This window comes from Priapulus caudatus, unplaced genomic scaffold (assembly GCF_000485595.1).
Source record: "Priapulus caudatus unplaced genomic scaffold, Priapulus_caudatus-5.0.1 Scaffold1, whole genome shotgun sequence".
Classification (NCBI taxonomy): Eukaryota; Metazoa; Priapulida; class Priapulimorpha; order Priapulimorphida; family Priapulidae; genus Priapulus; species Priapulus caudatus.
The window spans coordinates 1,549,393-1,561,562 of record NW_014577062.1 but is presented as its reverse complement, the minus strand read 5'-3'; the positions used below and the strand labels follow the sequence as shown (position 1 = coordinate 1,561,562).

The window sequence follows — 12,170 nt, the reverse complement described above, 5'->3', positions numbered from 1 at the left end:
ACATGCAATACTTTCATCCAGAATTGAATTAATTATTAACTACTAGCTGCGGGTATCCGCTGCGCTGGGTGCTGCGCTGCGCGGATTTTTCGGCGAGTTTGACGGTTTGGCAGGTTTTTTTCAGCTACGAACACTCCCCGGGTATAAGAGATGGCCCTGTGAAAATTGCATCCAGATCGCTTGGGCGGTTTGGCCGCCTATAGGGAAGATACATACATACATAGATACATACATACGAACTCAAATATATATTAGATGACTGACACCTTTGAATCATTTTTATTTATGGAACTCACATTAATAAGGGCATAGAACACAGACATATTCTGTCTTCTATCCGCAATAACTTTTACAAGAGCAGATTACGTACATGTGTGTAGGATCCTCCAGGAATATCACTGATGGCCCTTTGCTGAAGAACTGGGCCGATAAACGTTGTTACCATATTCGGCTGACAAGAATGGTCAATGACTGATGGCCTGAAAGTTTACAAACTATGCACAATACCGAAAACACACTCTACCCAGAAGAAACGTATCGGATATACCATATACAGGAATGAAGAGAAATGTTAATATGGAACACAAGTAGAGAAAACTACATGTTGGACAAAAACAGTGAGATAGTTCACATACCATATACAGGCATGGAGAGAGAGTATGCATACTCTACACAGACATGCATGTATAACACCAGCAGAGAGAGACACAAGTGAATGCATAACTACATTACAAAAATTATTACTTAAAAGTAGTAATCAAACAGTATAGCTACTGTTCATTAGGTATAGTATAATATGATTTTATCCAAAAAATCTACTAATCTTGTTTATATAAAATTGAAATTGCCAAATCATTTCCATGACACTATGCATCAATCAGTATTTTAGTTGATCTCCTTGAATATCCTAGGCAATGAATTTATATGACTATGAGGTACTATGAATTTTATAGGGATAATTTCTCACACATGGTTAGAAACTGGATCTGTACTTACCCTAGGTACAAACCAACTCCAATGGGGTTAAGCTCCATGTCTGTTAGCGTAAACGAGTTTATGACAATCTGTAACAGCAATATATCTCATTTAACAGCAATTTTCCACTGGAGGTCCGATCTATACAGACAATCGCATGTGCTGCGAATGAAAAAGATGTGGCCAAACCACGTAATTAGTACAGTAACTTATTCGTTCGTGCAAACTAGTTGAGTGCGCCTAGAAATTGTGATTATTAACGTATGCTACACAAACGATGCGTCGCTCATACCAAAGTCACTACAGATACATAGCAGAACGTGACCTAAAACATGATGGCTTTCTTTAAGCATTGGGCATCAATAGAGAAAGGCAATAAAACAGCTAAGTATCCCAGATCAAACATAGTCGTGAAGAATCTTGGAAAATTTGGAGTCCCTGAAATCTTTTTCAGCACCACACCGAATAGTCTAGCTGTGCATTGATGATGTGTGATAATGGCTTTTGTACTGTTAGAGTCCTAGAACGTCTAATAAAACGAAACTACATTTTTTATTCGCCGAAGTTTGCCATCTACCTTTGCCCTGCTGAAGCAACATAATATTGAACACATCCAGTGATACCATAAATGTTTGGTCCCTCGATTTATTCAACTCGTGCAGCTGGCCCCCATCGTAAGCACAATGCATCAGTCTACGCACATAGCAATAAAAACACGTGATTTCACGGTGCGTAACGCAATCACGCTGGAAGCATGCCCAGGATATAAATCATGACACTCATCTTAGAATCGACATTGAGGCGTTCAAACAAATCGTTTCGAGAGGAAATATGTGAAACAACGATAATCACGAGTAACAATCGGCCCCGGCCACATCACAACGCACCCGCCCGAAGATGTGCAGCAGGTCACGTGGTTCTGGCATGTCCTCAGGTCTCACATACTCGCGTAGCGTGCGCACCATCTCCCCAAACTGTTTGCCTCTGAGCCCGTCGCGCTTTATGTCTTCACAGTCTGTCAAGTTGAAACATGATTATTAGGTACTGCAGGAGTTACAGGGCCCTCTACATTTACTGGACACCATGTTTCGAGTCGAATAACCAGCACGAGTTAACCTAGCAAGGATACCTACCATACTCGTAACTATACTCCTACTGCTTGGAGTACCTCATCCGTGATTAAGCTATACCTTCCATAACAATTACATCACTCATAAACAGTAAGGGAGTTCTCCTTGGTGCACCCACTACCAAACACAGATACAGGTCTGGCAAACTCAATAACCTTACTGCCTTTTATTATTAACTTGACACTGGGCCATCTGCTTGTTGCATCAGGGTATCATGCAGTGTGTTGGCCAGAGACCCGTTTACCCGTCTTTTGGACGGCCTATTTTTGGATGAGACGGATGAAATTTGATAGAGGGCATAAGGGCGGCCCAATTTGATATATTATACACCTTGTATAACTGAAAAAAGTGCTTATAAGAATATAAAATCGTATCAGATTCCTGTCTTTTTGGCATTTCAGACTAAATTTCCGCCATTTTAAGGTAGGCCCCATAGGCCCTCCTACCTAGGGCGCTTCACGCCCACAGCATCCTCGCTTCACTCAGATGGTGAGTCTCCCTGATTTTTTTCCTGGCCAACACCCTGGTATCATGCAAGCTCTACATATTGCCTGGATGTACTTATTGTCTGATACTGATATTAAATCTTCACAGCCTGCAAATCATGCTTATGCATGCTCTGACACATAAAATGCCCTTTCCTTCATCTTATTCCTATCTACACGTCCTATTTACTATTTACCATACACATGTACTATTTATAAACACCACGCATGAGAACCACTAAGGTATGATTTCTCATATAATCCATAGCATATCCGATATCGAACCATGCCGCTTCTCTACAGCGTTTCTACTCTCTATTCTCGGCAGCCTGTAGTTCAGCACACAGCTGCAGCACGTAACAGGTAGTGTAAGCGGCTCCCCCTTATAAGTATTGATTTTTCTTGCTCTGATCATCTGAGGAAATAGATAGTTGTTGTTTCTAGAAAGAAAAATATAATAACTGGAAAACAAGTATTATATGTGTATATAAGTGTAGTAAAGTTTAAAAATATCCCCAGCTTGTTGAGAAGTTTGTATGGACATCTTGGAATACATGTCATGTATAGGTTTAGATTTAGAAAAAAGAGACTTGTCTGGCTAGCACTATGTAGCCATGGGTATGACTGAGTATGTTGCCATGACAACAGTGACAATATCACACACAAAAAACCTCTGTACTAAACAATAAATTAGTTTACATTAACGAGGGAATTATTTGGATGACTGCAGCCCAATATCTTAGATAATCTAATTGGCAATGCGAATACCACACTCTTGGCTGCACACTTTTTTCTGATGCCTGCTGTGCGTGTAAAGCACAACAACAAATCTGAGGTGACTGGATAAACTATCTAGATCATACACGATTTTGCTAAACTGCTCGCATGATTTGCTAAGCATGCCAACTGCTTGCAGACATTCAACAGTGATACGGAAAAATTCCAAATGGTATAGTTGCCAATGCACTTGTTTACTACACATGCACTATTCACGCTGAGAGGGTCTATGTCCCTCAGGGTACTGCCAGAACGTACCCTGGTACTATCTAATATGCCGGACCGTACCTCGCCTACTCCACTAACGAGTCTAGGGAGTCGCCTACGCCTACTCCCTAACCCTAACCATATCAGATAGTTACCAGGGTACGTTCCGGTATACCGGACCGTACCCAGGGTACCCTCCGATAGTACCCTGGGGGACATAGACCCTATGAGCGCTATTCACAGTCAGCATATCATGCAATCTTGTGCAATTTTATCTCATGACAAGTTTTATCCTCCTTATGACTTTAAGTCAGTACACATCTCTATGTTACTTTAAGCATTCCTACTTGTATTTAGGATGCAGTATTTAAGTACGGTGTCATTACGTTGGTGACTACTTGATGACTTGTGATGTCTCACTATAATGATGACAACTTGATGACTCATAACAGATTGGATAACTACAGCACTGTCATTTATTAACACCTACGCGTCATCAGGTCATTGAAGCCTCTCAGGGGAATGTTGCAAGCATAGTGAGTCTCCTCAGCTGTCATCTCCAGTCTCTGTGGTTCAAATGACAATAGAAGACAGCATGTCAACAGTCGACAATAGAAAACAATCTAAGAATAGTCTAATACGAACAAGAGAACAGTTTAGGACATCAGTACGAGACAAAGACATTAAAAATTAATATAAACAGGTCCCTAATTAATGTAAGGTAATAAAGTGATTCATACAAAAACCCAAATTTGACATTTAATTTATATTTAATAAGCTTTATCATAGGCTCATAACCCATTGGTTAACTAACAGTGACATAAGTCATACGTTCAGTTTCCATATCACCCTGGCCATGAGTCGAGCACTGTCAGTTGGTACATTTGGAGCCACTTTTTGCAAGGCTTTGCACTCCAGCCTGTGGTCAGTCCAGTCATTATCCTGAAATAGAGTAATATCATTATATACAAATTTCATAACACCCTCACCAATGCACACTCTCAATCACCACACTTTAAATATCGCACAGGTACTTGCTTAAAATCTTATTCATACAATTTTCACACATCAGTTTACAACCTAAGAATGTGAGGAACACACATGCTGTTCACCTGACAACTTCGTGAGCAATAACGGACAAACTTGCAGCAGGAGCAGCGGCTGAGGCGGTCAAACCTTGAATGAAATCATTTCAAATATCATGTAACTAGTTAACTGGTAACATTCTCATCAGGAACCTACCCATAAGACAAGTGAACAACAGGTTAGTTGCACATGTGGGCTGTGTCGTAGCAAACGTTTGTAAATTATGGTAAGTATGATTAGATAACAGCAAATGTATTTCTCAAGATATGATGGGTTTTATAGACTATTATATCTCTTGAAATTATCACCTCTCAAATGAATCGAAAAATTTATAAATTTAGACAAATTTAGTTTCACCTGTCAGCGTACATTATACTGCTTACTTCAGCTTAAAAATTATTATGAGGTTCTGTTGTTATAACCTAAAAAAAGTAAATGAACATCAAATGCGCGACTGCTAATTTGAAATTTGCGATCATGGCTTTTTCAAACAACGCTCTCAGAAAAAAAGTGCACGTAGTTACGTGATGCAAATATTTATACACTGGTACCCATCTCGAAATGAATACAAAGGTAATTAACCTAGTGTAGTAACAGACTGCAGGTCAATAGCATCTCGCGAGAGCAAAAATCATGCGCTAGTTTTGTTGGCATATGTATACAAATCTAATTTTAAATGGCAATCGGAGCGCATATTGACATGTTATGTTAGCTTTACTAGATAAACTTAATTGGTGTTATGCAAGGAGTACCAGTAAGTACCAGAACAGTCAAGAAAATATAAAAACATTGGTAAAAACATGAGAAATCTTTGCCTTAATATCCAAAACGGTTTAAAAAACACTTTCCGACACATTAAAATCCCTACACGGTTCTCGTTTACAGAGTCTGTTTACGCAACTACCAAGGTAAAGTGTTTTCTAATTAGTTTGATACATCTGTTTTAAATGGTTATCAAATGGTGCTACTCAGAACCTTAACTGTACCTAACTCATTATGGTCCCTGCATGGACCTTTAAAGAATATTTGTTACAATGTTACGAGGATCAAGGCATTATGTACCACGTATTTACTCGAATAAATTGAGCCCTAGGAATTTTTATAATCTGATGCTATACTAGGGGCCAATAGGCTTCCTCAGACTGTATGTGGCATAATTTTGATTGACCATTCTACAGTTTCTGACAGTGTAATATTGAGATTCTACATTTAAATGTTCATAACTTTGTCGGAACAGAAATTGTAATCTTACTAACCAGCAATGATTTTATTGGTCGGTGGGAACATAGCACAAGCATGAGAGGCAACAAACAATACAGGTTTACAATTTCTGATCTGACAGTTTTAAACATTGCAGTGGAGATTTAACCTTATACGGCAGAGTATCCACTTCCGCTATTTCACCGTACAGTACTTCTGATTGGCTAGTATATTTATGTATGTGTATATGTATGTTAAAACTTAGTATATTATGAATGTGTTCAAAAGGTTTCGCATTGGAAACGTGATTCACGGAAAATAGCTTCTGTGATCAAACGGGGCTACAAATGTGTAGAAATAAATGGAATTTGAACGTAAAAGTTTTCTAGATAGCTAAACCTTATGGGATTCGAATGTAATTTTGATGACATCATAAATATACTAGCCAATCAAATGTGGTGTACGGTAAAATAGCGGAAGTGGATACTGCCGTATACTATACAGTTAAATATCCACTGCCTTTAAACATTTGATGTGATGATACTTTTACAAGTTATAAGGCTATAAAAAGTATTTAAGAAACTGAAAATGCATGACAAGTGTTTCATGATGTAGGTAAGATGTTAATAAGGTGGAATGATGTGTAGATATTTCCTCAAATTTCAATGTTATACAGACTCAGAAAGTTAAAATGTCTTCGTACAAAAGTGGAAGCTTATTGCCCTCTAGCCTATTGGGCTATAACATATTGGGCCCTAGAATAGCATCGTGTTATAAAAATTACTAGGATGCAATTTATTAGTTTACAAATGTTTCAGCAATGTTATCGCGTGAAAAGATGGTAAACAATCCCCGGGTTTCCTTAAGGATACTCTCAAGGTTTTAGGAAAAAATTTACCGATTTTTCATTTACAAATTTATTCGATGACTAACACTATGTGCAACCTGTGTACATGCTCATTTCTCCATATAACGATACATGTGAACTGTCAGAGCGTTTTGCTTGCCCGCGTACATGTGTAGTGAGCCGCGGCTGACGTCAGAAAAATGCAGATTTCTCCGTTCCAATTTCTGACTTAGTAGTCGATGTATAAATGGATATTTCTCTGTGATTACAACTCGGAATAATTTAATTTTACACTCGTTTTAATGGTAACATATTGCTGTAAAAATGTGCGTCAGGGATTGTTATTAAGTGCAGTATTTTATGAGTTATGTCTCTTTATTCGCAAAAATTTTAAATTCAAACGTGCGACTTGAATTTTAGGCAGTTTTTTTAATTTTTCTCGGTAAATATAAAACTTAAAGAAAAATCCTGATGCACTATTTTGGTACATATTGTGCTTAACATGTGGCGATAATTTTGTATCCTCACTCTTTCTGGTAATTGAGAAATATCCAAAATACCATTTTTACATAAAAATTCAAAATTTTCGTGGTAACATAATTAGGTGCTGGAAATTTCATGAAATTTTTTGCCTTGAGCATAAAGATATATATATCCTCTATAAATAAAACAAGTGATTGGTTCGATTCATTCGTCAATAAACGTTTAATCTTCATTAGAGCAATACCCGTGCAAAAGGTTGAAAGTATCCTTAAATGGTTATTGTTGGTTCTACGACGCCTACTGGTCCTACACTTTCAACATTTCATAGCTCCTGACCAGACAAGCACAAACCTAATAAAAGGATTAATAAGGTTAAGTGAAGTTTGCACTACTAGATATGCAGTAAAGTATGTACTCTTGCCGCATACTTCTTCCATTGAATCAAAAAGAATGTAATAAACAAAAACTAAAAAGTAACGGTGCGAATCCACTTTAGGCACCTTAGGTATCACGAAGTGATGCACAGATTTCTGTGTATCATCAACTGATGCACAGATTTCTGTGTATCATCAACTGATGCACAGACTTTCCGTATATCAAGGAATGACGCAAAAACCCTAACCCTAACCCTAAGTCATAAAGTATAACCTTAGGTATCACAAAGTATGTTAGGGTTAGGGTTAGGGTTAGGGTTTTTGCATCATTCCTTGATATACGGAAAGTCTGTGCATCAGTTGCTGATACACAGAAATCTGTGCATCACTTTGTGATACCTAAGGTGCCTAAAGTGGATTTGCGCCAAAGTAACTTAGTAAAATGAAATTTCGGCACCTGCACTGCAACAACAACGCATTCAAATTCTCTTTTTTCCCCCGGATGATTCCAATCTGAAACAACCTACCCGTGGGTGTTGTGGAAGCAACGGACGTTGACATTTTTAAGTCAAGGCTTCACTCCCACTAGACCGAATAATGCTGTCCCATATAACCTTTTTTATATTTTGGTGAGGGTTATATTGGGACAGAACGGGGTTCATTGAAATTTCGTGAGATCGCATGCAAAATGCATGCGCTGCTAATGTGGCCCGTACACCGCTATTGGCGCGATAAAAAACCTACCGTTCCCTTCTACATGGCTTTACCTTGCCACTGATATGTGTATACATTCACTTCAATCGTTATTTACTTCTTAAAAGATTGTTTTTCAGAAACCCCGCTTCATTAACTTTAGTAAATTACGTTGGCCATTTACAAACAATCAGACCAATCAGAGCGAGTCTTACAATAGCCCCTGGTTCTCGCTTGTATCTGTGGCGCTGCAGGAGGCCTGATAGACTCGCTGTGATTGGTCCGATTGTTTGTAAATGGCCAACGTAATTTACTAAAGTTAATAAAGCGGGGTTTCTGAAAAACAATCTTTTAAGAAGTAAATAACGATTGAAGTGAATGTATACACATATCAGTAGCAAGGTAAAGTCATGTAGAAGGGAACGGTAGGTTTTTTTCCGTGCCAATAGCGGCGTACGGGCCGCATTAGCAGCTCATGCATTTTGCATGCGATCTCACGAAATTTCAATGAGCCCCGTTCTGTCCCAATAAAACCCTCACCAAAATATAAAAAAGGTTATATGGGACAGAATTATTCGGTCTACACTCCCACATGCACGCAAACCCACTTTAAGAGGACACCAGTTGCATTGCACTCACATCATCATTATGCACCTGTTTGTTTATTGGGTTTATCCCTGAAGGCACTTACTACCTTGTCATTATATCCAGTGTAGTGGACACCGACAAGTACGAGAACATAACATAACATAAAGGCTAAAGCTGACATTGAAATTGAAAGTGAAGGCGTTTTACCTGCCCAAACACGAATCACATAACCTGGCACGAAACTTGTTCGAAAGTACATATACGTATGGTTCTGCAGTTATCAGCAAATCTCCTGCCCTCATATCTACCGCAAGCATGTCTAAACGGAGAACCTTTAGGTTGTTGTTGTGAGAAAAACAACAACGAAACACGGATAACGGGGGCTGACATTTTACGTGCCTACAGCGCCACGATTGTCGCTTGGTTCCTAAACCAATTAAAACGTTTTCAGATTTATCCGTAGAAATAATTATTATAGAGACACTGGCGTCTAACAAGTATATTATTTCTATGGTTTTATAATATAGTACGTCACAATAATTATTCAATGCTTATAAATACACGTTATTGTTTATTCAAATTTAATGATAGCTGTAACCGTGAACTGTGGGGCATACCCACATGTCATGATCGCGGTGACCATATAGTTAGTAGAGGGAGTCTCCCTTTACTAATTATGCGGTGCATGACCGTGCTGATTTATATAGGTTAATTCGCCTATAAACGGTATAAATATATTTCCGTTGTCAGAAACATATCGTAAATAGTTATGATGAAACTGAAACGGCATAACTTTATTTCAAGCATGTGTCGTGCAAAATTATGATATTTTTGATTTATGATTTTTGTCGTAACTAAGATTTTTGTCGTATATTTATGATGGTTCTGATATGATCCGGCCTCTGTCGCGTTATAGAAACGTATAAGATTTCGAGTAACTTAAGAGCTGTTTATTCACACGTCAGTGTGGCTTGCTTACATGATGTAAAGAGAGCGACTGCCTCACGTGCAGCGCGCTTATATACTGCAGTCTGGTAGCAGGAGTCACCGTCACTAGATATTATTATGTTAACACTTAAACACGCGTTAACCAATGGTGTAATCACTAACACAACATCTCCCTTTCTGGAGCTCTGAGAGAGCTTAAATAAAATGACTGCTCATTAAGTTCTCAGTTAGAAAAAAAAACACATATATAACTGGACTGAACGCATAAATCATATCAAATGTAAATTAGACAAAGTGTTTGTATTTTGACGGGAACCTCACGTACCCGACCGCTCCTGGTGGTCCGCGGATGCTGGCGCTCTACGTCGGAGTGACGTTCTGGCTGACCTGGTAACCCCTGTCCGGGTGACGGAGGAGCAACTGTCTCTAACACCGGCGATAGCGGAGTTAGAGCTACCCTCAGTGACTCATGTGACGGAGGATCTAGCGTCACTGGCGTCGAGGTACCAGGTGTTACCGGGCTAATCTTGTTGAGCTGGGCCCTGTTCCTCGTAAGTGCCTGGGAAGTGGAGGGTGATGACCACATAAGAACGAGAATGCCCACCGGTTCCTGACACCACGCCAGAGTTCTGTCTGTCAGGCACCCAGACTTCGTCTGTTGGCTGGAGACTTGGCAAACGGCAGCAGTGAAAACGGCGCCGTGTAATCACTAACAGAACAGCCTCCATCAGACCCTTGCAAAAATTATATCTTCCACGTCCACATGTACACCTATGCTTTTTCTTCTATTTCCTCCCATCCTCGTACCTTACTTCATTCTCTACCTCCTGACCTCCTCTGCCTATAATTCCTTAATCGGTCATATTTCGACTTCTTCTTCCTTCCTCCTCCACCATCTTCTTCTTTCTCCCTCCTCCACACTATTGCTCCTTCCTCCTTCCTCCACACTATTGCTCCTCCACACTATTGCTCCTTCCTTCCTCCTCCACACTATTGCTCCTTCCTCCCGCCTCCACACTATTGCTCCTTCCTCCCTCCTCCACCATCTTCTTCTTTCTCCCTCCTCCACACTATTGCTCCTTCCTCCCTCCTCCACACTATTGCTCCTTCCTCCCTACTCCACATTATTGCTCCTTCCTCCTTCCTCCACACTATTGCTCCTTGCTCGCTCCTCCACACTATTGCTCCTTCCTCCCTACTCCACATTATTGCTCCTTCCTCCTCACCTCTCACACTATAGCCCTTCCTGCCCTCACTCCACCAATCTTCTCTTTCTCCGCTCCCTCCACACTATGCCCTTCCTCCGCATCCTCCACACTATGTACCTTCCTCCCTACTCCAGCATTATTGCTCACTTCCTCCTTACCTCGCACACTATGCCCTTGCTCGCTCTCCACACTAACTGCCTCCTTCCTCCTACTCCAGCATTATGCTCCTTCCTCCCCGCCTCCACACCTATTGCTTCCTATCCTCGCCTGCCTCCACGCACGCCTTCTTTCTCCCTCCTCTCCACACCTAATGCTTCCTTCCTCCCTTCCCCACATATTGCCTCCTTCCTCCTACTCCACATTATTGCTCCTTCTCCTTCCTCCACACTATTCGCTCGCCTTGCTCGCTCCTTCCACACTATTGCTCCTTCCTCTCCTCTCACATCTAATTGCTTCCTTGCTCGCTCCTCCAACACTAGTTTGCTCCTTGCTCGCTCCTCCAACAGGCTATTGCTGCTGCCTACCCATCCTCGCACAACTATTGCTCCTTTCTAACCTCCTCCACACTATTACTCTTTGCTCGCTCTTCCACACTATTGCTCTTTGCTCGCTTCTCCACACTATTGCCCCTTGCTCGCGCCTCCACACTATTGCACCTTGCTCGCTCGCTCCACACTATTGCTCCATCCTCCCTCCATACCAGCACATTGCTCCTTACCTCCTCTCCTTCACACTATCTGGCTTCCTTGCGCTCGCGTCCTACCACACTATTGCTCCTGCTCACTCCTCACACATTCTTACCTTGCTCCCCTCCTCCACACTATCGCTCCTTGCTCGCTCCGTCCACACTCATTGCTTCTTGCTCCGCTCTCCACACTATTGCTCCTTGCAACCCCTCCACACGATTGCTCCGTCCTCGCTCCTCCACACTATGCTTCTTCCCTCCCATCCTCCACACTATTGCCCTTCCTCCCTCCTCCAACACTAATTGCTCCTTGGTCGCTCCTTCCACACTATGCTCCTGCTCGCTGTCCTCCACACATATGCTCCTTGCTCGTCTCACTCCACACTATGCTCCTGCCGCTCCTTCACACAATTGCTTTCTTCGCTCGCTTATTCCACGCTATTTGCTCCTTCCTCCCGTCCTCACACTATTAGCTCCATTCCTC

General features: G+C 40.9%; 1 protein-coding gene across 1 annotated transcript in view; it reads right to left on the bottom strand.

Moving 5' to 3' along the window:
• LOC106808798 (histone-lysine N-methyltransferase SMYD3-like) overlaps window positions 1-9,234 on the bottom strand; it is a 19,090-nt gene extending 9,856 nt beyond the window's left edge. Inside the window, exons 1-7 of the mRNA XM_014811692.1 lie at window positions 9,053-9,234; window positions 4,687-4,750; window positions 4,406-4,516; window positions 4,065-4,140; window positions 1,863-1,990; window positions 997-1,064; window positions 371-479 (exon numbers count right to left, since the gene is read on the bottom strand). Coding sequence (XP_014667178.1) covers window positions 371-479; window positions 997-1,064; window positions 1,863-1,990; window positions 4,065-4,140; window positions 4,406-4,516; window positions 4,687-4,750; window positions 9,053-9,162 — 666 coding nt within the window. The 5' untranslated portion in view covers window positions 9,163-9,234. The remainder of the gene's footprint in view (window positions 1-370; window positions 480-996; window positions 1,065-1,862; window positions 1,991-4,064; window positions 4,141-4,405; window positions 4,517-4,686; window positions 4,751-9,052) is intronic.
• Between the last annotated feature and the right edge of the window lie 2,936 nt (window positions 9,235-12,170).